This window comes from Sus scrofa, chromosome 16 (assembly GCF_000003025.6).
Source record: "Sus scrofa isolate TJ Tabasco breed Duroc chromosome 16, Sscrofa11.1, whole genome shotgun sequence".
NCBI classification, from domain to species: Eukaryota; Metazoa; Chordata; class Mammalia; order Artiodactyla; family Suidae; genus Sus; species Sus scrofa.
In genome coordinates, this window is record NC_010458.4 from 41236357 (window position 1) to 41263902 (window position 27546).

General features: G+C 35.8%; 1 protein-coding gene and 1 non-coding gene across 4 annotated transcripts in view; one reads left to right on the forward strand and one right to left on the reverse strand.

The window, feature by feature from the left end:
• IPO11 (importin 11) overlaps positions 1 to 27546 on the forward strand; it is a 214251-nt gene that overhangs the window by 115234 nt on the left and 71471 nt on the right. For all 3 annotated transcript variants that reach the window (XM_021077043.1, XM_021077044.1, XM_021077045.1), the window contains exons 22-26: positions 2561 to 2637; positions 8900 to 8979; positions 9675 to 9755; positions 23613 to 23708; positions 24631 to 24744. In XM_021077043.1, coding sequence (XP_020932702.1) covers positions 2561 to 2637; positions 8900 to 8979; positions 9675 to 9755; positions 23613 to 23708; positions 24631 to 24744 — 448 coding nt within the window. The remainder of the gene's footprint in view (positions 1 to 2560; positions 2638 to 8899; positions 8980 to 9674; positions 9756 to 23612; positions 23709 to 24630; positions 24745 to 27546) is intronic.
• On the reverse strand, positions 22898 to 22969 carry TRNAE-UUC. Its single transcript has one exon. It is a non-coding gene; the product is annotated as a tRNA-Glu (tRNA).

Here is a 27546-nt window from a genome sequence, read left to right on the forward strand (position 1 = left end):
TCCTTTCTGAGAGCTGTATGTCACACTCAATATTCTGCTGATCTGGTGGGGTAAAATTCCTTGTTTTGCTTATAATTTATATTTTCTTGATTGCTAGTCAAACTGAATGTCTTCATATTTTTTTATAGCTAGATTTATTGCCAGTTTTTATATCTTTTGTGAAATATTTGTTTGTGTGTTCTGTCCATTTTTCTCTGAATGACTTTTTGGGGATATTATTCCTTTGGATACTATTCAGTTGTTAATTATATGTATTGCAGACAGTCTTTTCCCAATATGTGACTTAATGTTTTAACTTTTTTGAGGCATCTTTAATACACAGTAGTTGTTAATATTTATGTAGTCATGTTTATTGGTCTATTTGTTAAATATTTTTCTAATCTAAAGCCATAAAAATCTTCTGGCATCTTGCAAAGTAAAGCCTTACTCTTCTCATGTTAGTCCTGGAATTAATTTTTTCTGTGTTTTGTATGAGATAGAGGTCTAGTATCTCACTACCAAAGAGTGTGAGTAGTCCCATGTTTTCATACTGATGCTTGGAGTCTCTTCTGTCTTATGAAAACTCTGTTTCTTCTGCTGTCTGTTCTATTCATGATATTAGTTACAATGGTTTTATAGTAAATCCTCATAATTGTAATATCTGATAAAGCAAGTGTCTTCCCTTACCACCCATATTTTTTTGTTTTCTTGAGAAATTTTTTGTCTGTTCTTAGTTATTTGCTTTCCAAATAATTTTAGAACCAGTTGGGCAAAAATCCAGGTTAAACTCTGTAGGGATTGGAAATGAAGATTTATTGATTCTGTGTAACAGTTTAGAGAGATTTGACATCTTTATGATGCTAGATTTTTATATGAGTGGATCCTAAAATGCCATGCATTCACATCTTAAGTATTTATTTTGATGTGTAGAAATGCAGTTGATTTTTATGTATCGATATATTCAGTTATCTTGTTGAACTCTTTTGGGAATTCAGATCATTTGTTTGTGAATTCTTTCTTCTTCTCTTTCTTTTCTATTGGTCATAGCTTCTGTGAATAAAGACTAGTTAACTTTTTGCTCTCCTACTCTTGTATTTTTTATTAATTTACCATGTGAGAGGCCCTCCACACCTACACGCAAGGTAATAGAGGATGTGAAGATAGGCAAGGTAATAGAGGATGTTCTTTGAGCTGTCTTTCTGTCTTTCCAGAGATTAGTTTCAACATATCATCACTAGGTATGCTTTCTGCATATTTGGTTTTTATAAGTAACTATCTTATAAGAAAGTTCCTTTCTATAATTGGAAAAGAGTTTCAAAGTGAGTATTAGATTTTGAGTAGACTGTAGAACCTTCCACAACCCCCCCGCCCCGCCCACGCAACCCATATATAGAGTTTCCAGTCCAGGGATGAAATCTGATCCATAGCTGTGACTGCACCACAGCACCCATTGTGCTGGGCTAGAGATCAAACCAGTGTCCCAGTGCTTCAGTGATGCTGCTGATCCCGTGGCGCCAATGCAGGAACTTCCAATCGTGATTGTTGTTGTTGGTTTGTCTTTTTAGGGCCACACTGTGGCATGTGGAAGTTCCTTGGCTGGGTGTCAAATCAGAGCTGCAGCTTCTGGCCCACAGCACAGGCACAGCAATGCCAGATCCAAGCCACATCTTTGACCTACGCCACAGCTCACAGCAATGCTGAGAATCTATCTTTTTTTTTTTTTTTGGTCTTTTTGCCTTTTCTACGGCCACTCCTGTAGCATATGGAGGTTCCCAGGCTAGGGGTCTAATCAAAGCTGTAGCCACCAGCCTGCGCCAGAGCCACAGCAACACAGGATCTGAGCCGCATCTGCAACCTACACCACAGCTCACAGCAACGCCAGATCCTCAACCCACTGAGCAAGGCCAGGGATCGAACTCGCAACCTCCTGGTTCCCAGTCGGATTCATTAACCACTGCACCACAACGGGAACTCCAGTACTGAATCTCTTAACCCACTGAGTGATGCCAGGGGTCGAACCTGCGTCCTAATGGAGAATATATGAGTTTGTTACTGCTGAGCCATGACGGGAACTCCCAACAAAATGATTTTTATCTCTCTTTGACCATTCATAATGATAGTGCTTTTGCTTTATTATATTATTTATTATAAAAATTTTAGTATGTAGTTTTTTTGCTATGTATATAGAAGTAATATATGATTTATGGATAGGTTTTTAATTTTGAGGAATTTGGTAATTATTTTCCTAGAAAGATAATTTTTATAGCTTTTTGTATCTGTTTTTCTTTCTTTTTAAAAAAATAATAGTTTTTAAAAAATTTTTCTTTTATTCTTTCTCTTTTTTTTTGGTATAGTTTTTTTTTTTGTTTTTGTCCATACCTATCTATGGTCCATGGGAATTGCCCATGCCACAGCAGCAACCTGAGCCACTACAGTGAGAGTTCTGGACCCTTAACCAGCTTCACCACAAGGAAACTCCCTTTCTTCCTTTAGAATGAACAATTTTAAAGTATTTATGTTGTATTGTTAATAGCTTTAATAGTTATAAAAAGTGACTTAATCACCTGTTTTTCCTTCCTAGGTTAGTGACTTTGGAAAACAGCCCATGTATTACCCCAGAGTTGCTTCGTATATTTCAGAATATGTCACCACTTCTAGGTATGTATTAAAGCCTAAAACTTAGTTGTTTTTGAGTGCATCTTAATTTTGCACATTACAGGTGACTATAAATTATACTTTCCATTTTTACTAAAGCCCCCGATTTTGAGAAAAAAAATATTTTAAGAGTTTCTAGGCTTTTTTTTAATAGCATAACTTTTTAGAACTGTTTCTGCGTGTTGAAGAGTAAACACTGAATTTACTAAATTACTAAAGTTTTTAAAAATGTTCTTAGGGAGCTATAAATTGAATTTCATATGGTAAAATTTCTGGGTTTAAAAGCATTTATATAAGGTATTTAAAAGTCTATATTGTAGAACTGCTTTTGTGTATGATGGTTTTATCCAGCTTCTTTTACAAAGTAATTTTGTGCTATCAGTTCACAGATGAGCTCTGTACATATTTCTGATTTATCTAAGGACTACCAAAATAAGTATTATTAAATATTAGAAAATCATTTATTGTTTGTTAAGGTATTATAGGTTTATGAGTTGAAATCAGGAAGTGTAATGTTTTTCTAAAATTTTTTCATTTTTAAAATGTTATTATAGTTCATTTACAATGTTATGTTAATTTCTGCTGTACAGCAAAGTGATTCAGCCAAGCTTCCCCCCCCCACCATAGTCTTTTGTCTTTTTAGGGCCATGCCCATGGCATATGGAGGTTCCCAGGCTAGGGGTCTAATCATCACTGTAGCCTGCTGGCCTACACCACAGCCACAGCAATGCCAGAGCTGAGCTGCATCTGCGACCTATACCACAGCTCATGGTAACGATGGATCCTTAACACACTGAGTGAGGCCAGGGATTGAACCAGCAACCTCATGGTTCCTAGTTGGATTCGTTTCCACTGCACCACAATGGAAACGCTGATTCAGCCATACTTGTACACATATCCATTTTCATACAGGTTATCACAGAACATTGAGTAGATTTCTCTGTGATTATACAGCAGGTCCCCATTGATCATCCATTCCATGTACAAAAGTGGCATTTGCCAATCCCCAACCTCTAACCCATCCCTCTCTCCCAATGCCTTTTCCCTTTGGTAACCATAAGTTTCTTTTAGTGTCTGGGGAAGCTTACTGTTTTGAAGCAAAACTTTGGCACATGACACCAGACACTGCTAGAAGTAGACTCTAAGTCTCTGTTAGCCACCATGGATGATGTCTAGTTAGATTCTTTTTTCCAATCCGAACTTGTATTCTGATGATAATTAATAATAGAAAATCAATACTATTCTATTCTATATCAGCTAATATTCAAAGTATGTAATATCTTAAATTTAAAAAATATAAAAATATATTTTAAGGGTTTTTTTTTTTTTGCTTTTTAGGCCACACCCACGGCACATGGAGGTTCTCAGGCTAGGGATCTAATGGGAGCTACCGCTGCTGGCCACAGCCAGCCATAGCCGCAGCCACAGCCACAGCAATGCGGGATATGAGCTGCGTCTGCAACCTACACCACAGCTCATGGCAGCACTGGATCCTTAACCCACTGAGCAAGGAAGGCCAGGGATTAAACCTGCAACCTCATGGTTCCTAGTTGGATTCATTTCCACCTGCGCCACAACGGGAACTCCAAGTTGTTATTTTGTAAGGGATCTTACCAGTGCAGATTCACATTTAAACCTCATGGAGTATTTAAGAACTATATACAGTGCTATTTACTGACCCATTCTTCTTTTTCAATCAGCAAAATACTACCATTTAAAAAAATCGTTTATTTACAAAATGTAAAAATTAAGTTTTTTCCTGTCAGAGTTCCCACTCTTTAAAATGGAACATCTCTAATTCCTTCATTAGAACTTTGTGTATACTGGGAGTTCTCATTGTGGCTCAGCGGAAATGAACCCAACTAGTATCCATAAGGATGCCGGTTTGATCCCTGGCCTTACTCAGTGCTTTAAGGATCCAGCATTGCCATGAGCTGTGGTGTAGGTTGCAGACGCTGCTCAGATTCCATGTTGCTGTGGCTGTGGTGTAGGTAGGCCTCTGCAGCACTGGTTCAACCCCTAGCTAGGGAACATCCATGTGCTAGGGGTGCGGCCCTAAAAAGGCAAAAAACAAAACAACTTTGGGTATACTGACTGAATAATATCATCAAGAGAGGCATTTATGTAGGAAAACACTAGTTAAAGGGCATAATTCTAATGGCAATATCTGAAGACTATCTCTTCTGATAACTTATTTGTAATGAGCAGTATTATTAGAGGAAAAATATTACTGAGGTATGATGATGCACCAGAAAAAAAACATATAACTGATCCTATTCTAACCTTTTAACACTATTTTGAGGATAAATTTCAGTAGGTACTACAGTACAATTTAAAAAATATATATATACATATATAAATTAAATAAAAATAAATAAGAAGTTCCCTCATTTATGGGAGATGAATCCAACTAGGAACCATGAGGTTGCAGGTTCGATCCCTGGCCCTGGCCTCACTCAGCGGGTCAAGGATCCTGTGTTGCCATGAGCAGTGGTGTAGGTCAAAGACAAGGCTCGGATCTGAAGTTGCTCTGGCTGTGGCATAGGCCAGCGGCTACCGCTCCAATTAGACGGATAGCCTGGGAATCTCCACATGCCATGGATGCAGCCCTAAACTCACACACACACACAAAGAATATGATAGCTATTGTTTTTTTTTCTAAATAGAAATAAAGCCACTGGTAGGAAGATTCTCATTTTACTTTACAAGACATAAAACCAACCATACTGATGTTTAAGTTAATGATTTTTAGGATATGTTAATTAAATGTCAGTAAATCTAAGGCTAAAATATATATTTTTCCCCGAAGTGTAAGTAGTAGTAAAGGTAGTTTATGTGGAGCCAGAGTCTTTAACTAATTTTAATAATTAGTCCTAAAGGCTTGTTTTTAAAATCCTTTTCATCTTTTTTTGGTGTTAATTTTCTTAGTATTCTTGTTGCTTAAAAGATAAACATCTTACTGGCTATTATCCATGTTCTTATAAATGCCAAACTAATGTCCCTTGACCAGTGAAATTTTTTTTCTTTCTTTCTTTTTTTGTCTTTTTGCCTTTTCTAGGGCCACTCCTGTGGCATATGGAGATTCCCAGGCTAAGGGTCTAATCAGAGCTGTATCCCCCGGTCTATGCCAGAGCCACAGCAACGTGGGATCCAAGCCATGTCTTCGACCTACACCACAGCTCATGGCAACGCCGGATCCTTAACCCACTGAGCAAGGCCAGGGATCGAACCCACAACCTCATGGTTCCTAGTCAGATTTGTTAACCACTGAGCCATGGTGGGAACTCCAATAAAATTTTTCTACTGATAACTTCTCATTTAATTTGGAATGAACTTGCTTTCATGATAATGTAAGCTATCTTACGCATTTTAGCTATCATATATTCTCAGAATTTGAAATAAAAGAAGAAACTATTATAGTTTTTATTTCTAAGCATAAACATTAACTAGTGTGGTTAAACAGAATTGGATTCTTGTTGAAACTATAACATTATTCAATAATTTCTTCTTTCTCCCCTTTATAGAAACTTAGAAAAAATAAAATGTAACCTGAAAGTACAAATTTAAAAAATAGAAAAAGTATAGAGAAAAACAAAGGGAGCGAAGTATAAATTACAGTTAGACTAATAAATTATATGTGTATATAGCATAACTGGGCATTTGGTAGACTTCAGATTTGACTCAGAGCTCTCTGTGAGAGAAAGACGCGATCACTTAAATTAGTGATTTCACTCTAGACAGTTTTGACATTTTGGGCCAGGTAATTCTTTTTTTGTGAGAGGCTGTACAGTGCATTGTAGGAAGCTTAATAGCAAACTTAGTTGCAATGCACTAGATGCTAGTTTTAACAACCAAAGTTTTTAGGAGTTCCCGTCGTGGCTCAGTGGTTAACGAATCAGACTGGGAACCATGAGGTTGTGGTTTCGATCCCCGCCCTTGCTCAGTGGGTTAAGGATCCATTGTTGCCGTGAGCTGTGGTGTAGGTCACAGATGCGGCTTGGATCCAGCATTGCTGTGGCTCTGGCTACAGCTTCTATTCGACCCCTAGCCTGGGAAACTCCATATGCCGTGGGAGCGGCCCAAGAAACGGCAAAAAGACAAAAAAAAAAAAAAAAAAAAAAAAAAAACCAAAGTTTTTATTCATTGCCAGATGTCCCTTAGTGGGCAGAATTACCCATGATTGAAAACATTTGAATTAAATTATTTGCAGGGCCTGAAAATAAATACAGATCCATTGCAATGGTTAAAGTACAGCTGCTTCTGACACTGGGACCAAACAATACTTTTTGTCAGAGTCTTAGTAGAAACTCATGGATATAATGAACAATGTTAAAAATACCTTAAAATAGATAAATTTATTAACCTTAGGCCTATGTTTTTATTATAATGTTTAAAATTTGCTCATGATAGCATGCCCTAGAAGATGTAGTAAATGTTATCCTTAGTAGTGTGAAGGCATGGAAGGCAGTATGAGGTACCCTAATTGCTTGAGTATTTACTTGTGTAAGTTGATCCAGAGATAGCTTTTAAGATAACTGTAAGAAGAGAGAGATGCTATGGTTTTTAAAATGAGTCTTTCTTAAATATTGTTTCCTTCTTCACAGATCTCGATTAAATTTTAGATGTCATTGTTTTAGAAATTATATTCGCCGACATGCCTGGAATGAAGCTATTCTAAGTCCTCACTTAAATGTAGACACTAATGCCTTACTTACCACAGTGGTTGCCAATCAGTGTGCTGTTCATTTTTGGTCTGCTCCACATTGTGCACAAATCCAGACTTGATTGAGCTTTCTCCTTGAGAAAATAACAACCAGTGTTGCATGAGAGTAACTTTATCCAATGTAACTGTCTACCCCTTTATACTGAGACTTTGTCTTACTTCTGTTGCCAAAAATATTTAGGTGACAGCCTTTGTTATTATTTTTATGTCTTCGCATGGTAACAAGTTGGTTAGTCTCTGTCCTCTCTACATCATCATTTTAAGCTAATGTTGTAAATCTTAAAGTATAGGAAATAATTCCTTAAAAACATATTTTGAGCTTGGGGTAGGATTGTCATTTTCTTGTGAAAGAAAATGGGTAATTCTCATCTGAATAGAATGTCTTCTCACTTTGCTAGGATATGAGTTAGATAAGAACTCAGGGCCTAAGCCATTATTTAGCCAGGTAACACTTTTTTTGTCTGTCCTATTGCAAGTGAATATAATTTCTAAAATATTAGCTACACAAAATGAAAGGTTGTAGATACAGGTGATAATTTGGGGTCATGTTTTGATCTGTATAATTATATACATATAATCTATATTTTATTGTATCATTTTATGTGGTAAGACATGTAAAATAACACTGCATAAACACTTAATCATATTCAGTTTTAACAAAATAGTTTTTGCTTTGGAGTTGAAATAGTATATCTATAAACAATATCCCTTTCCTATAGTATTCTGGTAATAACATCTTTAACAACATTTTTTATGTGTGGGAGTTTAATAGTGGAGCAGATTTGAAGAACAATGCCCAAAGATTGAGACTATGTAAAACAATATAATTTTTGAAGTATAACAGGGACTCTTTTCATAAGTAGGATAGTATGTTCAGAGCCAGTAGACACTCTGTAAATGCTTATTGAGAAAACCCATTTAAGCAGATGTCAAAATATGGTGCTAAAATGATTCAGTTGCATGTTGTTTGCCATGCTGGTACTAGAAATGTGGTTTGAAATGAAAGGTTGGATCATGTAGTTCTTTGAAAGGAAAGAAAAGGGAGTTTTGTATTTTCTAAATTGTCTTAACTAGTGGGAGGTATATGTGAAAGCATCAAGTTACACATTAATGCCAGTTTTTAGAGAGATATCCATGTGCTAGCAGTATGAATAGCATTCAGAAAAGATTTGTAAAGTAGGATATATAACTTAGCTTTAAATAAATCACTTCATTTAAACTGATTTTGGGAGTTCCTGCCGTGGCTCAGCGGAAACTAATATGACTAGCATACATGAGGATGCAGGTTCACTCCCTGGCTTTGCTCAGTAGGTTAAGGATCTGGTGTTGTCACGAGCTGTGGTGTAGGTTGCAGATGTGGCTCGGATCTGGCGTTGCTGTGGCTGTGGTGTAGGCTGGTAGCTACAGCTCCAGTTCGACCCTTAGCCTGGGAACCTCTGTATGCCGCGAGTGTGGCCCTAAAAAAAAAAGGGCAAAAAAAAAAAACCCAAACCGATTTCGAACAATGATTTAATTTTCCTTTAAAAAAACTTATTTTGGCAGAACTAAGTTCAGAAAATCTCAGAACCTGCTTTAAGATCATCAATGGTTATATCTTTTTATCGTCAACAGAATTTTTGCAGGTATGTTGTAGTTTTTGCATTGTGAAAATGTATGTAGTTATTATTTTGATTGTTTCTTATTTGAAATCAGGAGGTACTTTTTCAAAATTTAAAAGATTGATCTATTGCTTTGTAGAGGGAAAAACTTCATAAACATTGCTCACTGCAGAGTGAATGTGATGTAGGTCCCTGAATTATGTTGTGAAAATAATGCTGTACAAGTAAATATGTTGTTGTATTTCTACAAAATTAGAATAGCCATAAGCTATATTTTTGTTTCTTGAATTTTTCCTAAAGAGTTCTATCTGAAACTGTATGTGCTTAGACCTTTAGTATCTAATTCTAAAATAGATTGAGGAGTTCCCGTCGTGGCGCAGCGGTTAACGAATCTGACTAGGAACCATGAGGTTGCGGGTTCGATCCCTGGCCTTGCTCAGTGGGTTAACCATCCGGCGTTGCTGTGAGCTGTGATGTAGGTCGCAGACGTGACACGGATCCTGCCTTGCTGTGCCTCTGGCATAGGCTGGTGGCTACAGCTCCAATTAGACCCCTAGCCTGGGAACCTCCATATGCCGCGGGAGCGGCCCAAGAAATGCCAAAAAAAAAAAAAGAAAAAAAAAGAGAGAAAATAGATTGAGTCTCAAATTGAATTTTATGTCTTTTTTAATATTGAAGATATATTCATATGTATATTTTTACTTTTCGTTGTGTTTCAGACATATGCAGTAGGTCTATGTCAGTCCTTTTGTGAACTGCTAGAGGAAATTACTTCAGAAGGTCAAGTTCAAGTGCTCAAGGTATTGTCATCCTTATAATGAATATTGTTATAAGTTTTCCATTTATATTTTGTGAAATTGGACTTTCATTGGCATTTGGATGTTTGACAAGAAGGGAAGGAGTAATTCTAGACAGAATATTTTCTTTTAGCAGTATTAAATTAATCTAATACCCCTTGGCCAGAGATCTCAAATTTGATTGTGTATGGAGATCCTCTGAGGATATTATTAAAATGCAGTTTCCACATTTTTAACGTTTCTGCTGATGGGACCCCCATCCTTCGCTTTGTATGGCAAGGCTTTAGAAATTTCTATAAATTATTCATAAGCTGGTCACATCTGATACTTTTCACCCTGACAGTTTGTTTGCTTGGTTTTAGGACATAATTTTTGCAGTATAATTTGGTACTTTTAATTTGGATTGACTATCACAGAGTGCCAAGTTTGTATGGATTGTATATAACTAAGAACCAGTATTGAATCATTATGTTGTATATTTGAAATAATATAATGTTATATGTCAGTTGTACCTCAAACAAAAACAAAAACTTAAAAACAGAGGAGAAACCATGGGTTCTAAGTTAATCTTTATAGATTCATTATATATTATCTTTATTATATATAATTGTGTATAATTAAGCTTCTGAGTTGTGTATATATATATATTACACTTATATATTATAAAGATAAAATAGTATATTTTACTATAAACATAAATATATAAATAAATATTTTTTGAGTATATATATATACACACACACATACATACACACATTTTGTATGGACTTTGTAAGAAGGTGCAGTTGTTAAAAGCATCTCTTTTTTGTTTCTATTTTTTTTTTTTTTTTGGTCTTTTTAGGGCCACACCCACAGCATATGGAAGTTCCCAGGCTAGGGTTCCAATCAGCTGTTGCTGCTGGCCTATACCACAGCCCAGCAACACCAGATCCGAGCCACATCTACGACCTACACCACAGCTAATGGCAACACTGGATCCTTAACCCACTGATTTCTTAGCTAAGTTTTAAGTTAAATATGAGAGCTATCTAGGTGAAGTATTTCTGTAATATAACAAAGCTGCATTTTTTAAATTGCTAGCTGTAGTGTTGCTTTAGATCCCAAAAACTATTAGATTTCCTCCCAGTGAAATGAAAAAGTATTCTCTCAAAGAGCTTCATTGTAAGAAATGTGTTTAATCAGTAATCATAGCAGCAATCCATAGTATATTTGGGGGACTAAATGAGTATATGTTTGTGCAAATGGGTGTAACTACTAAGTGTAATCATCAGTTGGCACTTATTCTGGCATTATACTATTTTATGTGCTGTTCTTCAGATGTTTATTAAACACACTTAGGTATATATAAAGCTCCAGATATCTGTGTTAATATGCATGTAACCTGATTTTCAAATTCATTGCATTTAGTATCATTGCTGATTGTTTAGTCATTCACCATGTAGCTCAGGGATCAGCAAACTTTTTTGGAAGGACCAGGTTTTTTAGTTTTTGGTGGGCTATGCAGTCTTTGTCCCAGATATTTATATCTTCTGCTGTAGATTGAATGCAGTCATAGAAGACATGTAAATTAATGAGCATGGCTATATCCAACAATTCTTTCTTTACAAAATTATGCAGTTGTATAGATTTGGCCCAAGGATGTAATTTGTCAACCCTGGTTATTGGTATTCATTGCTTTCTTCTAAGCACACTTGGTATGAAAACCACAGTTTCTGCTCTTGAGTAGTTCATTCTTTGGGGGGAAGGAAGCAAGTGAACAATCAGTCTATATTTAGTGTGTTATGTAAGTAGTGGTTTTGTATTAGCGATAGCTCAGAATTACCTACTGAACTTTTTGAAAATTTGAATAGGACATTAGATGTTAGTATTTCTTTTTGAAAAGCTCCCCAGGTGATTTTCATGAGCACTTTCTACTATGAGTCATTGTTAGCTATTTGCTTTATGTTACTCTGGGAGTATAGAGGTGATTGTATCATCCGGCATTTTGCAGAGAACGTTTTTCAGGGAGAAAGAGTTGTAATGGGAGCTGAGTCTTAAATATTTGGTAGGGTTAGGGTAATTTACTAATTCTGGCAATCCTAGCAGGGTAAAATAGACTAGTACAGAGTTAAATACTGCAGAGACGTGAACAAGACTGAGAACAGAGGGATTGCTGTGAGGATTGTCTGTTGAGGGTATGAATAATGGTGTTATTTAAAACCTTTAGTCTCTGTAGATTAGAGGGTTTCACATGCCAGATTGCTGAAGTGTTAAATTATAAAGTGATGAGAAAAAAGTGGCAATATCAGGAATTCCTTTTGTGGTGAAGTGGAAACAAGTCTGACTAGAATCCATGAGGATGCGAGTTTGATCCTTGGCTTTGCTTAGTGGGTTAAGGATCTGGCCTAGCATGAGCTGTGGTGTAGGTCACAGATGTGGCTCGGATCTGACGTTGCTGTGGCTGTGGCATAGGCTGACAGCTATAGCTCCTATTCGACCCCTAGCCTGGGAACTTATGTATGCCTCAGCGTGGCCCTAAAAAAAAAAGCAATTAAAAAAAGTGGCTATATCATTAAGGAATGTATTTGTTACCTAGGGCTGCCATAACAAAGCAGCACAAACTGGATGGCTTAAAACAACAGAAACTAACTTATAATGTTTATAGTGATTATCTCTCTCATAAGGTTCTGGAAATTAAAAATCTGATGTCAAGATGTTGTCAGGGCCATGCTCTCGACTCTAGGGAAGAATCTATTTCATGCCTTTCTGTTAGCTTCTGGTGGTTGCCAGTAGTCTCTCGCTTCTGTGGCTTGTATGTGCATTATTCCAATCCCTGTTACATGACATTATCCTTCTGTCTCTCTTTTCTCTTTTTATAAGGGCACCAGTCATAATCATAATGGATTAAGGGCCTACCCTTGTTTGTGGGCTCTGAAGGAGTTATAGTAGGAATCTCTGGTTGTGGCTACTAAGGGCTTAGTCTACCATCATGTGTCTGCTCCATAATTCCCACTATGGTGTGGTGGCTCAGGTCATTTTGGAGAATCCTCTGCCTGGCCCATGGATTAAAGGATCTGGCATTGTAGTAGCTGTGGCGTAGGTTACAGCTGCCGCTTGGATTCAGTCCCTGGTCCAGGACTTTCATGTAGTAGCAATATATAATTGTATAGAGGAACTTCATCTGTCTTATAGAATCTTAGCTCATCTTTTGCCTTGGTGATAATTTTTTCTCTGAAAGAAAAGGAGACAACTAGGAGTTGGTATTTTGGACTTAATTCTATTTGAGAAATAATTAATTGGCAATTGGGGGGATAGAAATTTGAGAGAGAATGCCCTGCCATTTTGATGTTGCTTTTAAACATTTTTTAGTGTGTATGTGTTTTGTCTTTCTTCTCTTCTGGATTGTAAGCTTTTTTCTGTGATCCTAAACCTAGTAGATACTAACAGTGCCTTTGGAATGTATTCTCTCCTTGAACTGTGCCTTGGTGTGCACACCTAGCTCTGCTGCTTAACACATTCTTGAATACATTCTGGGCTTAAATTATTTTGCTTATCATATATATATATATATAACATGATTTTTGTTAATCTATAACTATGGATTATTTGAAATCCCTGTGTTAAATTATAACCTTAAATTCTAAGGGATGGAAAAAGTTTGCTTCTTATGAAGTTTAAACACCTATCAGAAAAAACTTGAACTTTTTTTTTCTCTTGCTTTTCTGTAATATTATTAGTAAAGTAATTGTTGAAAAATACCTTGTTCTGAGTCATATGGAATGGGATTGTGAAATTTATTTTAAAAATGAGACAAGTTTTTAGGATATGTCCTAAGGAGAATATTTTCTTTTTTCTTACTATTTGTTTTTAATTATATTCTTACAAAATAATCAGAGCTGGCATCTTAAGCAAAACTTCTAGGGTTAGAATATTGGCTGTGGACTTCACAGCTGTGTGAGTTGAGCAAGTTAATCTCTGTTTCTCATTTTCCATTTGTAAAATTGAGATAAAAACATGACCTACTTCCTAGGGTTGAGGTGAGGATTACATGAATTTATATGTATAAAGCACTTCTAGCATTGCCTAGCATGTAATCTGCTAATATAAGTGTTAGTTATTTTTATTTGATTATATAGTTATCAAATTATATAATCTCCCTTTGGGGAAAAACCAGTTACCAGTTTTAGACCAAATAATTTATTTGGTTGTAAGATCTTTGTAAGAAAAATAAAACAAACTAAGTTATTCTACTTATTATTCCTTTGACCATTTCTTCTAAACAAATACTTTTTTAAAGTAAAGAGTATGTTAGTTAAATTTTTGTAATTTAAGTAGGTGATTTACTCAGTGATAGAGCTTTACTTTTTTTCCAGATCCGCATATCTCAGCTGACTTTTTAAAATTAATTGTTTTTAATTCTTTCTTAATTTTCAGAGTAACAGTCTGTAACAATTTTTTTTTATTAATGGACAATTTCATATTTACATAATATACAACATTACCCTCACAATTTTACTAGAAAGAAATCTATTTGCTTCTCTTTCCTTTGAAGTGAAAGATGGTAATGTCATTATTTGTCTCCCAGTTGTACCTTATATATTTTTTTTTTCACTTTTTTTTTTTTTTTTTTAATTATTTTCCCACTGTACAGCAAGGGGGTCAGGTCATCCTTAGATGTATACATTGCAGTTACAGTTTTTTTCCCCCACCCTTTCTTATGTTGCAACATGAGTATCTAGACATAGTTCTCAATGCTATTCAGCAGGATCTCCTTATAAATCTATTCTAGGTTGTGTCTGATAAGCCCAAGCTCCCGATCCCTCCCACTCCCTCCCCCTCCCATCAGGCAACCACAAGTCTCTTCTCCAAGTCCATGATTTTCTTTTCTGAGGAGATGTTCATTTGTGCTGGATATTAGATTCCAGTTATAAGTGATATCATATGGTATTTGTCTTTGTCTTTCTGGCTCATTTCACTCAGCATGAGATTCTCTAGTTCCATCCATGTTGCTGCAAATGGCATTATGTCATCCTTTTTTATGGCTGAGTAGTATTCCATTGTGTATATATACCACCTCTTCCGAATCCAATCATCTGTCGATGGACATTTGGATTGTTTCCATGTCCTGGCTATTGTGAATAGGGCTGCAATGAACATGCGGGTGCATGTGTCTCTTTTAAGTAGAGCTTTGTCCGGATAGATGCCCAAGAGTGGGATTGCAGGGTCATATGGAAGTTCTATGTATAGATTTCTAAGGTATCTCCAAACTGTTCTCCATAGTGGCTGTACCAGTTTACATTCCCACCAGCAGTGCAGGAGGGTTCCCTTTTCTCCACAGCCCCTCCAGCACTTGTTATTTGTGGATTTATTAATGATGGCCATTCTGACTGGTGTGAGGTGGTATCTCATGGTAGTTTTGATTTGCATTTCTCTTATAATCAGCGATGTTGAGCATTTTTTCATGTGTTTGTTGGCCATCTGTATATCTTCCTTGGAGAACAGTCTTTTCAGGTCTTTTGCCCATTTTTCCATTGATTGATTGGCTTTTTTGCTGTTGAGTTGTATAAGTTGCTTGTATATTCTAGAGATTAAGCCCTTGTCAGTTGCATCATTGGAAACCATTTTCTCCCATTCTGTAAGTTGTCTTTTTGTTTTCTTTTGGGTTTCCTTTGCTGTGCAAAAGCTTTTCAGTTTGATGAGGTCCCATGGGTTTATTTTTGCTCTAATTTCTATTGCTTTGGGAGACTGACCTGAGAAAATATTCATGATGTTGATGTCAGAGAGTGTTTTGCCTATGTTTCTTCTAGGAGTTTGATGGTGTCCTGTCGTATATTTAAGTCTTTCAGCCATTTGGAGTTTATTTTTGTGCATGGTGTGAGGGTGTGTTCTAGTCTCATTGCTTTGCATGCAGCTGTCCAGGTTTCCCAGCAATGCTTACTGAATAGACTTTCCTTTTCCCATTTTATGTTCTTGCCTCCCTTGTCAAAGATTAATTGACCATAGGTGTCAGGGTTTATTTCCGGATTCTCGATTCTGTTCCATTGGTCTGTCTGTCTGTTTTGGTACCAGTACCACACTGTTTTGATGACTGTGGCTTTGTAGTATTTCTTGAAGTCTGGGAGAGTTATGCCTCCTGCTTGGTTTTTGTTTCTCAGGATTGCTTTGGCGATTCTGGGTCTTTTGTTGTTCCATATAAATGTTTGGATTGTTTGTTCTAGTTCTGTGAACAATGTCATGGGTAATTTGATAGGGATTGCATTGAATCTGTAGATTGCTTTGGGTAGGATGGCCATTTTCACAATATTGATTTTTCCAATCCAGGAACATGGAATATCTTTCCATTTCTTTACATCTTCTTTGATCTCTTTGATTAAGGTTTTATAGTTCTCGGCATATAGGTCCTTTACCTCCTTGGTCAGGTGTGTTCCGAGGTATTTGATTTTGTGAGGTACAATTTTAAAAGGTATCATTTTTTTGTATTCCTTTTCTAATGTTTCATTGCTGGTATACAGAAATGCAACTGACTTCTGAATGTTAATCTTATATCCTGCCACTTTGCTGAATTTATTAATCAGTTCAAGAGTTTTGGGGTTGAGTCCTTAGGGTTTTCTAGGTATAGTATCATATCATCTGCATACAGTGACAGTTTGATCTCTTCTCTTCCTATATGGATGCCTTTTATTTCTTTTGTTTGTCTAATTGCTGTGGCTAAGACTTCCAAAACTATGTTGAAGAGCAGTGGTGAGAGTGGGCATCCCTGTCTTGTTCCAGATTTGAGTGAGAAGGCTTTCAGTTTTTCCCCATTGAGGATTATATTTGCTGTGGGTTTATCATAAATGGCTTTGATTATATTCAGAAATGTTCCCTCTATACCCACTTTGGCGAGGGTCTTGATCATGAATGGATGTTGAACTTTGTCAAATGCTTTTTCTGCGTCTATTGAGATGATCATATGATTTTTGACCTTTTTTTTGTTAATGTGGTGTATGATGCTGATTGATTTGCGTATGTTGAACCATCCTTGTGAACCTGGGATGAACCCAACCTGGTCATGGTGTATAATTTTTTTGATATGTTGTTGGATTCAGTTGGCTAAGATTTTGTTGAGAATTTTGCATCTATATTCATCAATGATATTGGGCGATAGTTTTCTTTTTTGGTGGTATCTCTGTCTGGTTTTGGAATGAGGGTGATGGTGGCCTCATAGAATGTCTTTGGGAGTATTCCTTCTTCTTCAACCTTTTGAAAGAGTTTAAGGAGGATGGGCACCAATTCCTCTTTATATGTTTGATAAAATTCACCTGTGAAGCCATCTGGTCCTGGACTTTTATTTGTAGGGAGTGATTTTATGACCTCTTCAATTTCATTTCTAGTGATCGGTCTGTTCAGTTGGTCTGTTTCTGCTTGATTCAGTTTTGGCAGGCTGTAAGATTCTAGAAAATTGTCCATTTCTTCCAGATTGTCAAACTTGTTGCCATACAGTTGTTCATAGTATTCTCTTATGGTTTTTTGTATTTCTGCTGTATCCGTTGTGATTTCTCCTTTTTCATTTATAGTTTTGGTTATTTGGGTTCTTTCTCTCCTCTTTTTAGTGAGTCTGGCCAGGGGTTTGTCAATTTTGTTCACCTTTTCAAAGAACCAGCTCTTGGTTTTATTAATTTTCTCTATTGTTTTTTGAGTCTCTATTTTATTGATTTCTTCTTCGATCTTTATAATTTCCTTCCTTCTGCTGACTTTAGGACTTTTTTGTTCTTCTTTTTCTAATTCGTTTAGGTGGAGGGTTAAGTTGTCAATTTGGGATCTTTCTTCTTTTTTGAGAAAGGCCTGGATTGCTATAAATTTCCCTCTGAGCACTGCTTTCGCAGCATCCCATAGATTTTGAGAGGTTGTGTCTTCATTATCATTTGTTTCAAGGTAGTTTTTAATTTCCTTTTTGATTTCCTCATTGACCCATTGGTTTTTTAGTAGCATGTTGTTTAGTCTCCATGGAGTAGGTTTTTTCTCTTTCCTTTTCCCATGTGTACCTTATATTTTTTTGACTAAATGATTCAGCACAAATTACTACCCACATATATATTGTTAACATTTAACACATTAAAACAGTTTCTCTCTGAGTATGTCAGCAGGAGGTCATTAATAGGATATAAATACTTGAATAAAAAATTTACAATTTAATAATGTGTTTAAAACTGTATTTTTACATAACATTACTGGAGCTAAGCCTCTGTATTTGATTTAAAAATCTCAGAAACTGGATTTTATTATTTATTAAATGGCTATTAAATACTAGGAATATACTAATTACCATGAATAAATTAGTTGTGTTTTTATATAAAGGAATATTTTAGGATAATGGTGCTTTTATGCTTGTACTTGAAAGCTGAGAGAACTCTCAATACTTTTGGCATTTTTCTATTCTCAGGGTTCCAGTAAAGCCATAATAATAGTTTTTAATATTAGCTCTTTTTAAATTTTTAAATATCCCTCTGATACTGTTCCTTTATATAGTATGCTATATAATATTGTTAATATATTTTTGACTCTACTTTACTGTTATACTAATTTCTGACAGTATCTGGAAGTAACTTCTTTGTTCTTTGAAGCAGAAAATTATTGTGTTATGAAAATTGGATAGAGAGACAAGTATGCCTACTTTAGGAGCAAATGGTTAAGAGCAAAAATAGGCTTTATGTATTCTGTGACTCGGAACAGGTTATCTAGATGAATACAGTTATATTCTAAAAATACTCAAATTAAATTGTTAAATTTTAAAAAAATTTTAAATATATCTATATGTTTACAGCTACTTTGAGTTTAGAAATTTTTTTTTTTGTCACAGTCCTGCTCTTGAACTCAGGTTTGGGTGCTTGCTAGTCAAAAATCAGTACCTAAGAGACAGGCAAATTTTGGTAGCATGTAGTTTTTAATCAGAATGCTGGCAGTCCAGGGCGATGGTAGACTCAACATCTCCCAAAAAACCATCTCTGAAGATTCTCCTCAACCATGAAAGTTTTTAAAGGGAAGTAATCTCAGTTAATTATTGACATAAGGGTTAGAGTCTTTGCCATCCCTACTGTATGCAGACTTCTTGATCTTTCTTTAGATAGTATCCTGTTCACACAATTTGCTTGTGAGATTACTGAAGGGGAAGCTGGGAAAGAGATCTGGTCATCTGTTAATTACGTATTCTTCATTTCTACTTCTTGATCTACAGAAAGAAGCAGCAGGTTAGGCAAGGTATTTTGTGATCAAAAGATTTGAAATCTGTGCTTGGACCAGAGATGAGTAGACCCTGGGGGTGCCTGGTTTAAGGTTAGTTACAAGACAAAAGGGGCATCCCACAAAGAGCTCTTTCCTGCCGAAAGCCGCTTACAGTCTCATCAAGAGTGAGTCGTGTTGCTTTCATTCACTGTGATAAGCCTTATTAAGAAGGCACAGATATTTTTAAGGTATAATTTATTCTGTAATAATTATAGCTAATACTAACATTTACTGTATGCCACACACATATGCTAAGCACATAACATAAAGTTCACTTAATCCTCACATAAACCTATGACAGTAGTAGTGCTCTTTTCCCCATTTTTACAGATGAGAAATTAAATCACAGAGAGGTACATATCTTCTCCAAGGTCACACAGCTAGTAAGTATTAGAACCATGTAAGCGTTATGCCTTCAAGATCTGTGCTCTTAACCGATTTGTATGCAGAGTAAGCCTAAGTCAAGAAAATTGAGCGCAAGACACAAAACAGAAGCCTACATTTTTCACACGGATTATAAAAACAGTCTGTTTCTAAACTGTTTTAAGTATCTTCAGAAAAGGGATGGATTAAAACTAAAATTCAGAAGTTTTATTTATAATAGCAAAATGCTGATAAAAAAATAAAATAATTAGTAATAGGTGACTGAATGCTAGGAGGTATACAGCAGTTTATTCAGCCACACAGAGGAGTACCATGCAGCCTTTGAAAGGAATGAAGACAATCTCTATACATAGTTTTAGAGTGTTTTTTTTTTTTTTGTCTTTTTGTCTTTGGGGGGCTGCACCCGTGGCATATGTAGGTTCCCAAGCTAGGGGTCAAATCGGAGCTGTAGCCGTCAGCCTACACCACAGCCACAGCAATGCCATATCCAAGCTGTGTCTGCAACCTACACCACAGCTCACAGCAACGTGAGATCCTTAACCCACTGAGCGAGGCCAGGGATTGAACCCGCAACCTCATGGTTCCTAGTCGGATTCGTTTCTACTGAGCCACGACGGGAACTCTGAGTGATTTGGTTTTTTATTTTATTTTGTTTTATTTTTATTTTTATTTTTTTGTTTGCAAATAGTTTCTGGAGTAAGAGTGCAACATAGCACTGGAAAAATAAACCATGTCAGTAAAGGCGGTTTGTAGGGGGAAGAGGGAGAGAGAATGGAAGCTAGATCTTTCAGGATATATATCTGTATTGTACTTTTAGTTTTGGAGCCACATAGATATTTTACATGATTTAAAATGGTAAAGTAAGAGCAGTTCCTAAAGATTTTAAATGAAAAAAAAAAAAACCTGAAACATTTGAATATAACTATTATCCTGTTGGTGGCATAAGTCATCTGAGAAAAATATTTCAAGTAACTTTATTTCATAGAATTTTACATGTACATCCCTGGTGGGATATAACATTAGAACAAAAAGAGAAACAGGGAAAAGAAATTGCTTTCAGTAGTGTCACCGTTATCAGTAATATTGGTATTGTTATTTTGAAACCCGCATGTATATATGTGGACATTTTTGTACATAGCAGTTGGAGGTGAGTAAGTTTGGGTTATTAGAACCTAAGATTTTTCAATGTAAGGGAAGAAAGATGCAACTATAAAAATCAAAGAAGTTATACAAAATGCTGTGATCTTACATTGGATGTGGTGAATTATTTGTATATACTTTTTGGGAAGAGAAAAATCGATTTCCTTTCCTAGTGCTGTGTAAGCGAAGACTTGGAAGCAGTGTCAGTCCAGTAGCAGTAAGTGCCTCAGAACCTAGATGGTCTGTAAATATTGTGTCCTGCTACTTGACTTCAGAGCTCAATCAGGAGTAACACAAGATGGACTGGGAGATCTCCTTATGCCAGAAGAAAGAGAGGGTGGGATTCTGACAGAAGGATGTAGCAATCACCTTGAAGGAGATCCCACTTGCTAATGATGGAACAATTTGAATCTCAAAACAAAACACAACAACTAAGTATATTAAAACACCTCAAACATGTTAAAATCCCTGAGAATGTAATGATTCCCCTGCAAGAAGAGTATGACTTAAATCTCTTAATATCTGTAATACCTTATTTTAAACTACCTGTTACTACTTTAGAGTTATCTTTAGTGTTATTTCTGTCTTGGAAATGTTTGGCCATCTGGATATACATGGATTTCACTTAAAATATAAAAAAATTGTTCATTACACTGAAATCAGAGGATGTGTTTTTCCAAATCTTGTTTAGAACTGAAAACAGTGCTGCTGATCAAAATCTTTGGTAGGATTTTGAACATTATTAAAGAACCTTCTTCAGAATGGAAATAGTCATAATTTGAACTCTATGACTTTAGATCACGGCTGCAATACCTTCCTTGGAAAGTGGACTGTAGAGTATCATGTGTGTGGAAATAATATAGTACCATTCCGTGTGGGTTTTCTCACAGGTATCTCAAGTTCAACCTGTCCAAAGCAAAGCCTCATTATTATTAATGGTACTATGATTGCGCCCATTGATGAAACATGAAAACCAGGAGTAATCTCAGACTTGTTTACCTTTGGTCAGCTGTTCATTTGGTTTTCTATATCTGATCAGTTCTACTTTCTGAATTTTCTCTTGCTTCTGATCCACAACCCCTGACTCTAAGTCTGATTATGGCCTTTTGCTGCATAATTTTTCAGAATCTCTCCATTTCTATGGTTCCTAACCTCTTTGAAACAAAGACTCCATTTTAGCTCTGAAATAAATGAATCATTTACACAACACTATCTGTACCTTTATATATAAAGAAAATGCATAACAACAGAGAGCTAGATTATATTGAATGGTACATTTCAGTGGATTTATATTTTAGAAGTCACAATCTAAGTATGTGACTACTTTTCCATTTCTGTACAAACTTTGTAATCTTTGGAATTAATAATTTTTTGGCGTAATTTTTTACTTGCACTAAATTCTCTGCCACTTGTCTCTGTTCAATATGCCCCGACACATTGACCCATCAGGGTTTTATTCATTTATTTTCCTAAAGAAGTCTCTTTCAGAACCAGACTGACCACCCGCCCCTTACTCCTTCTCCCCAAGCTTATAGTTTTTTTTTTTTTTTACTTCTCATTCCTAGTATTCTGAAATGTTACAGTGATATGTATTGTCATTGTAGGTTTAATTTGATGTAGGTTTATTTTAATTAATTGTACGGGATGCTGTTGGTCCCTTTTCATCTGAAAAGTCCCTCTCTTAAGACTCCTTAAAGAAAATACATTGTCTTCTCCTGGAGCGGGAGAATCATTTGCCCAGATAGGCAGATTTGGGAATATCTGGCAATCTCTTTCTTACTAGACTTCCAGCCAATCTTATTTTTTAGCTTTTCTTCTACGTTCCTTTCCAGAGATGTATGGCTCTGCTAATTCCTGTGGGTTTTGGTGGGGAGAGATCAGAAGATACATGTGAAGTACATCGAGTTGCTCTCAGCTTTCTCTGTTGCACCCTTAGGTTTCAGCTTTCTCTAAGTCAGTTACTTTTTGAATTTCTTCTTTGTAGCTTCTAATATTCATCTCTCTCTCATTCCTTTTGTTCTTTAAAATTATGCCCCCTTCCCTTTAAAATATTTTTACTATAATTTTAGTGGTTTTTCAGGAGAGGAGTGAAGTTAATGTGTGTCTAACAATCAGCAGATGGCCTTACTTTCCGTTTGTAGATAAGACAGACTGTGTGGTGACATCTACCTTTGAGACTCTCAGTCTACAGTGTATGTGCACTTCCCCTTCTTTATTCCAAATCTAAAATTTTCTAACAGAATAAATCTTATTGAGATCAGATTTAATCTTATTCTGAATCTTATGCTCTCCTATTGCTTTTAGTCAAGAACTATGATATCTTTTATCCTGATTCTCTTTTTTTTGGCTGTGGCATGCGGTGACTTGATGTGGCATCTCAGTTCCCAAACCAGGGATTGAACCTGGGCTGCAGCAGTGAAAGTGCCAAGTCCTAACCACTAGACCACCAGGGACCTCCCCTATCCTGTAGAGAGGTTCTTTGTTTAAAATGTGAAGATAAGAATTATATTAACTATGTGGTACCTATGTTATCAGAATGTGATTAATTATAATTCTATGCAAGAGGTATAGCTGTGTCTAAATAATAGACACTTAAATCAAATTGTAATTTTTTTAAAAGAGATTTTCACTTTATTTTTTTATTTTTATTTATTTATTTATTTATTTTGGTCTTTTGAGGGCCGCACGCATGGCATATGAGGTTCCCAAGCTAGCGGTCTAAGTGAAGCTTCAGCTGCTGGCCCACATCACAGCCATGGCAATGCCAGATCCGAGCCATGTCTACGACCTACACCACAGCTCACGGCAATGCCTCATCCTTAACCCACTGAGCGAGGCCAGGGATCGAACCCGCAGCCTCACGGTTCCTAGTCGGATTCGTTTCCACTGCGCCACAACAGGAACTTCCTCAAATTGTAATTTTTAATGGATCATTTTATAAAAGTGTGTCTAGTGCCAGAATATCAAGTACTTGATAAACTTTTGTATATTCTTAGATTAGGTATGTGATATTTAAAATGTTTTCCTTACTTGTGTTTTGCTTAAAGCATTGACTTGCATTTTTAAGTATAACCAATGTGTCTTTCTGGTTTTTAGGTTGTGGAAAATGCCCTTAAAGTGAACCCAGTATTAGGCCCACAAATGTTTCAGCCAATTCTACCCTGTGTTTTCACAGGTATTATAGAAGGGGAGGTAAGATTTTTTTCTTAAGCTTCTAAGGTTAGTATTGTATTCTAGGGTCCTATATTAATTATTTTCATTATTCATTGGAAAATTATTTCCTTATTGTTAGATATAAAAAGAAAGCTTTTCTTATCATTTGATTATTTGGAAGTAAATTAAGTCAATTTCTGGGTAGTTATACAGCTTTGCCTTTTCTGTCTCCACTTAGGAAAGTATAGACTTGCTTTGATATTCTCATCTCTTTCACTCATACGCATGTGTATTTGTACATAAACATTTAAGCAGAAGAATGGGGTAAGGGAGTTCCTGTCGTGGCTCAGCGGTAATGTGTCTGACTAGGATCCATGAGGATGCGGGTTCGATCCCTGGCCTGGCTTAGTGTGTTAAGAATCCAGTGTTGCTGTAACCGTGGTGTAGGTCACAGACATGGCTCAGATCTAGCGTTTCTGTGACTGTGGCATAGCCCTGTAGCTGCAGCTCCACTTGACTCCTACCCTGGGAACTTCCATATGCCTCAAGTGCGGCCCTAAAAAGAAAAAAAAAAGAATAGGGAAAAAAACAGTGCTAGTTTTGTTATATACTCAATATATGAAAACATTAAGTTATTTTCTAAGTCAGGCTCTTAATAGAGCCACTAACTGTGTATGTTAGAAGCATTTAAAACAATGTAAATGTATAAATAGGCCATTGGCAAATACTCTTTCTCTGTTCCTATATTTATATTTACATGTAATACATCTGTATACCTTATATGATGTATATTAGTAAGTTAAAACTCAAGCACTATTGTCAGTTCATTCTAAAGAAGCAGTATGGAGAGGAATGTTGTTATTTCATATCCCTCTTGATTGTTACTATGTCAGTGATTGCTTACAATTGTTTTTACTTGTACATAACACAGTTTTATGAATGCTGTATTTTAATTGTGCAGAGGTATCCTGTAGTGATGTCAACATATCTTGGAGTTATGGGTCGAGTCCTGCTACAAAACACTAGTTTCTTTTCTTCACTTCTTAATGAAATGGCACGTACATTTAATCAGGAGGTAAGACTCAATTTACTTAAATTGAAGGAAGTAAGACTTGGAATAATTTGATGAAATAATGAGTTTATGAAAGTCCTGTATTATTTAAACTTTATTTTAAACTTTTATTACATTGTACTATAATTTGGGAGAAGGAAGAAAGAGGAATCTGTGAATGCCACTTGAAACTTCAATTTTCTTCTCTCTCAGAATAGGCAATTTTATTCTTCTTAGCTATAGCCTAGAATTTTTATTTGTTTATGGTTGTAGGTTTTTTTTTTAACTCATACTTCAAATGAAACAGGAATATATTACACATAATCATGTACTACCTTTGTTGTCATTTCTTTAATGTCATGTAACAAGCTTCCATCATCATCATTTTGTGAGAAATGACCTTTTCAGCAGAAGCTTATTAAAAATAATACTGTAACTGAAACCAGCCATCTGAGTAAGTGTACAATAGGTTCTTTAGTGAGTTGGTTTCGTGAGACTGTATATATTAAGTTAAAATATAGTTTTTATGTTTTAAGTCATTAATATATTAAGATTTATAAAATGTAGAAGGTGGAATGTACTTTATCAATATCTCTAGAATGAAAGGGCAGTTTGTGAAATCTTTTGACTTGTGGCTGAAACAAATACTACTATTTCCATTTAACAGAAATCTAGAGTAAAGATGTGCAAGTTATAGAATGTATATAGTTTTTCCAGAATTAGAATAGTCCAATTAGAGAACCTAGCCTATCTGTCAATGAGTGGACTGGAGAGATTTCTCATTAGCCTCATTAAATTTAACTGTGATGTAATAATTTTAAGCAGTTTAAAGAGTTTAGTCAATTGAATTCAGCAAAATCTGTTGAGTAATTTTAATAACAGTATAAAATATAACAATAAAAATTTTATGTATCATTTTAATTCTTTAAACAACCTAATAAGATAGTAGTATTTTTATTTCCATCTTATGCCTGAGAAATATGAGGCTTCAAGAGGTTTAGTGACTTGCTCAAGTTTGCAAACCTAGTAAATGATGGAGTTGATATGCAAACCCCAGCAACCTCACTTCAGAACCTGATATCTCATCAGCCATATTCTGTTGCCTCCTTTATGTCCTGGAATAGGCACTTCTCTACTAAACACTGAAGACACTTGCTTTGACAAGTTGAGAGTACTCTTTTAAGGAAGAGTACTTGAACAGGAAATTTTGTAATAATATTTTAAGTACTATGTTAGAGGTAGGTCCCAACGTGCTGTGTGAAGAGCAAGAAAAGCTATCTACTATGTTAAACTTTTTGTTCAATTTTTTTTTCTTGTGATAAAATACACATAGTATAAAATTTACCTTCTTAACTATTTTTAAGTATGGAGTTCAGTGGTATTAGCCATGTTCGTAATGTGCAATCATAATCACCATCTCTTTTTCAGACTTGTAAAACTTGAACCTCTAAATAACAATAGTGCCTCATTACCCTTCCTCCAGTAGCCCCTGGAAACCACCATTATACTTTCTTTGTCTCTGATTTGACTACTCTTGTATGTGGGATCATATGGTATTTGTGTTTTTGTAACATATCATTTAGCATAATGTACTGAAGGTTCATCTGTGTTGTAACATATGTTAGTATTTTCTTCTTCCTTTTTAAGGCTGAATAATATTTCCTGGTATGTATATATCACACTGTGCTTACCCGTTCATCAGTCAGTGGACACTTGGGTTGCTTCCTCGTTTAAGCTACAGTGAATAAAGCTGCTATGAACATGGGTATGCAAATATTGATTAAAACCTGCTTTCAGTTCTTTTGGGTATATATTCAAAGTGGAATCACTGGTCCATATTACAGTTTTATTTTTAAGTTTTTGAGGAACCACCATACTATTTTCCACATAGCTGCAACCTTTTAAAAATTTCATCTACAGTGCACAAGTGTTTGAGTTTTTCCATATCCTTACCAAACTTGTTTTTTTGTTTGTTTGTTTGTTTCTTGATAGTATCTACTTTAATGGATGTGAGGTCATACCATAATTTTGATTTGCATTTCCCTTATAATTAGTGGTGTTGAGCATCTTTTCATGTTTTCTTTGGCCATTTGTGTATCTTCTTTGGAAAAATGTCTATTCAGCTCTTTTGCCCAGTTTTGAATTTATTGTTTTTCTGTTGTTGAGTTTTAGGATTACTTATGTATTCTGTATATTAATCCCTTATCAGGTATGATTTGCAAATATTTTCTCCAGTTTTATGGGTTGGTGTTCTACTATGTTGATAGTATCTTTAGATACACAAAATTATCAAGAAATTCAATTTTTCTTATTTTTTCTTTTATTGCCTGTGCCTTTGTTGCCTTATCCAGTAAATCATTTCCAAATTCAGTGTTGTAAAGCTTTGTACTATTTTTTGGTCGAAGAGTTTTATAATTTTAGGTCTTACATTTAGTTCTTTAAAAAATTGTTTTTCTGGAGTTCCCGTCGTGGCGCAGTGGTTAACAAATCTGACTAGGAACCATGAGGTTGTGGGTTCGATCCCTGCCCTTGCTCAGTGGGTTAACGATCCAGCGTTGCCATGAGCTGTGGTGTAGGTTGCAGACGCGGCTCGGATCCCGTGTTGCTGTGGCTCTGGCGTAGGCTGGCAGCTACAGCTCCGATTTGACCCCTAGCCTGGGAACCTCCATATTGCCGCGGGAGCAGCCCAAGAGAGGGCAGAAAGACCAAAAAAAAAAAATTGTTTTTCTTATTAAAGTGTAGTTGACTTACAATGTTGTTCCAGTCTCTGCTATACAGCAGAGTGACTCAATTATGCATGTATATACATTCCTTTTTAATATTCTT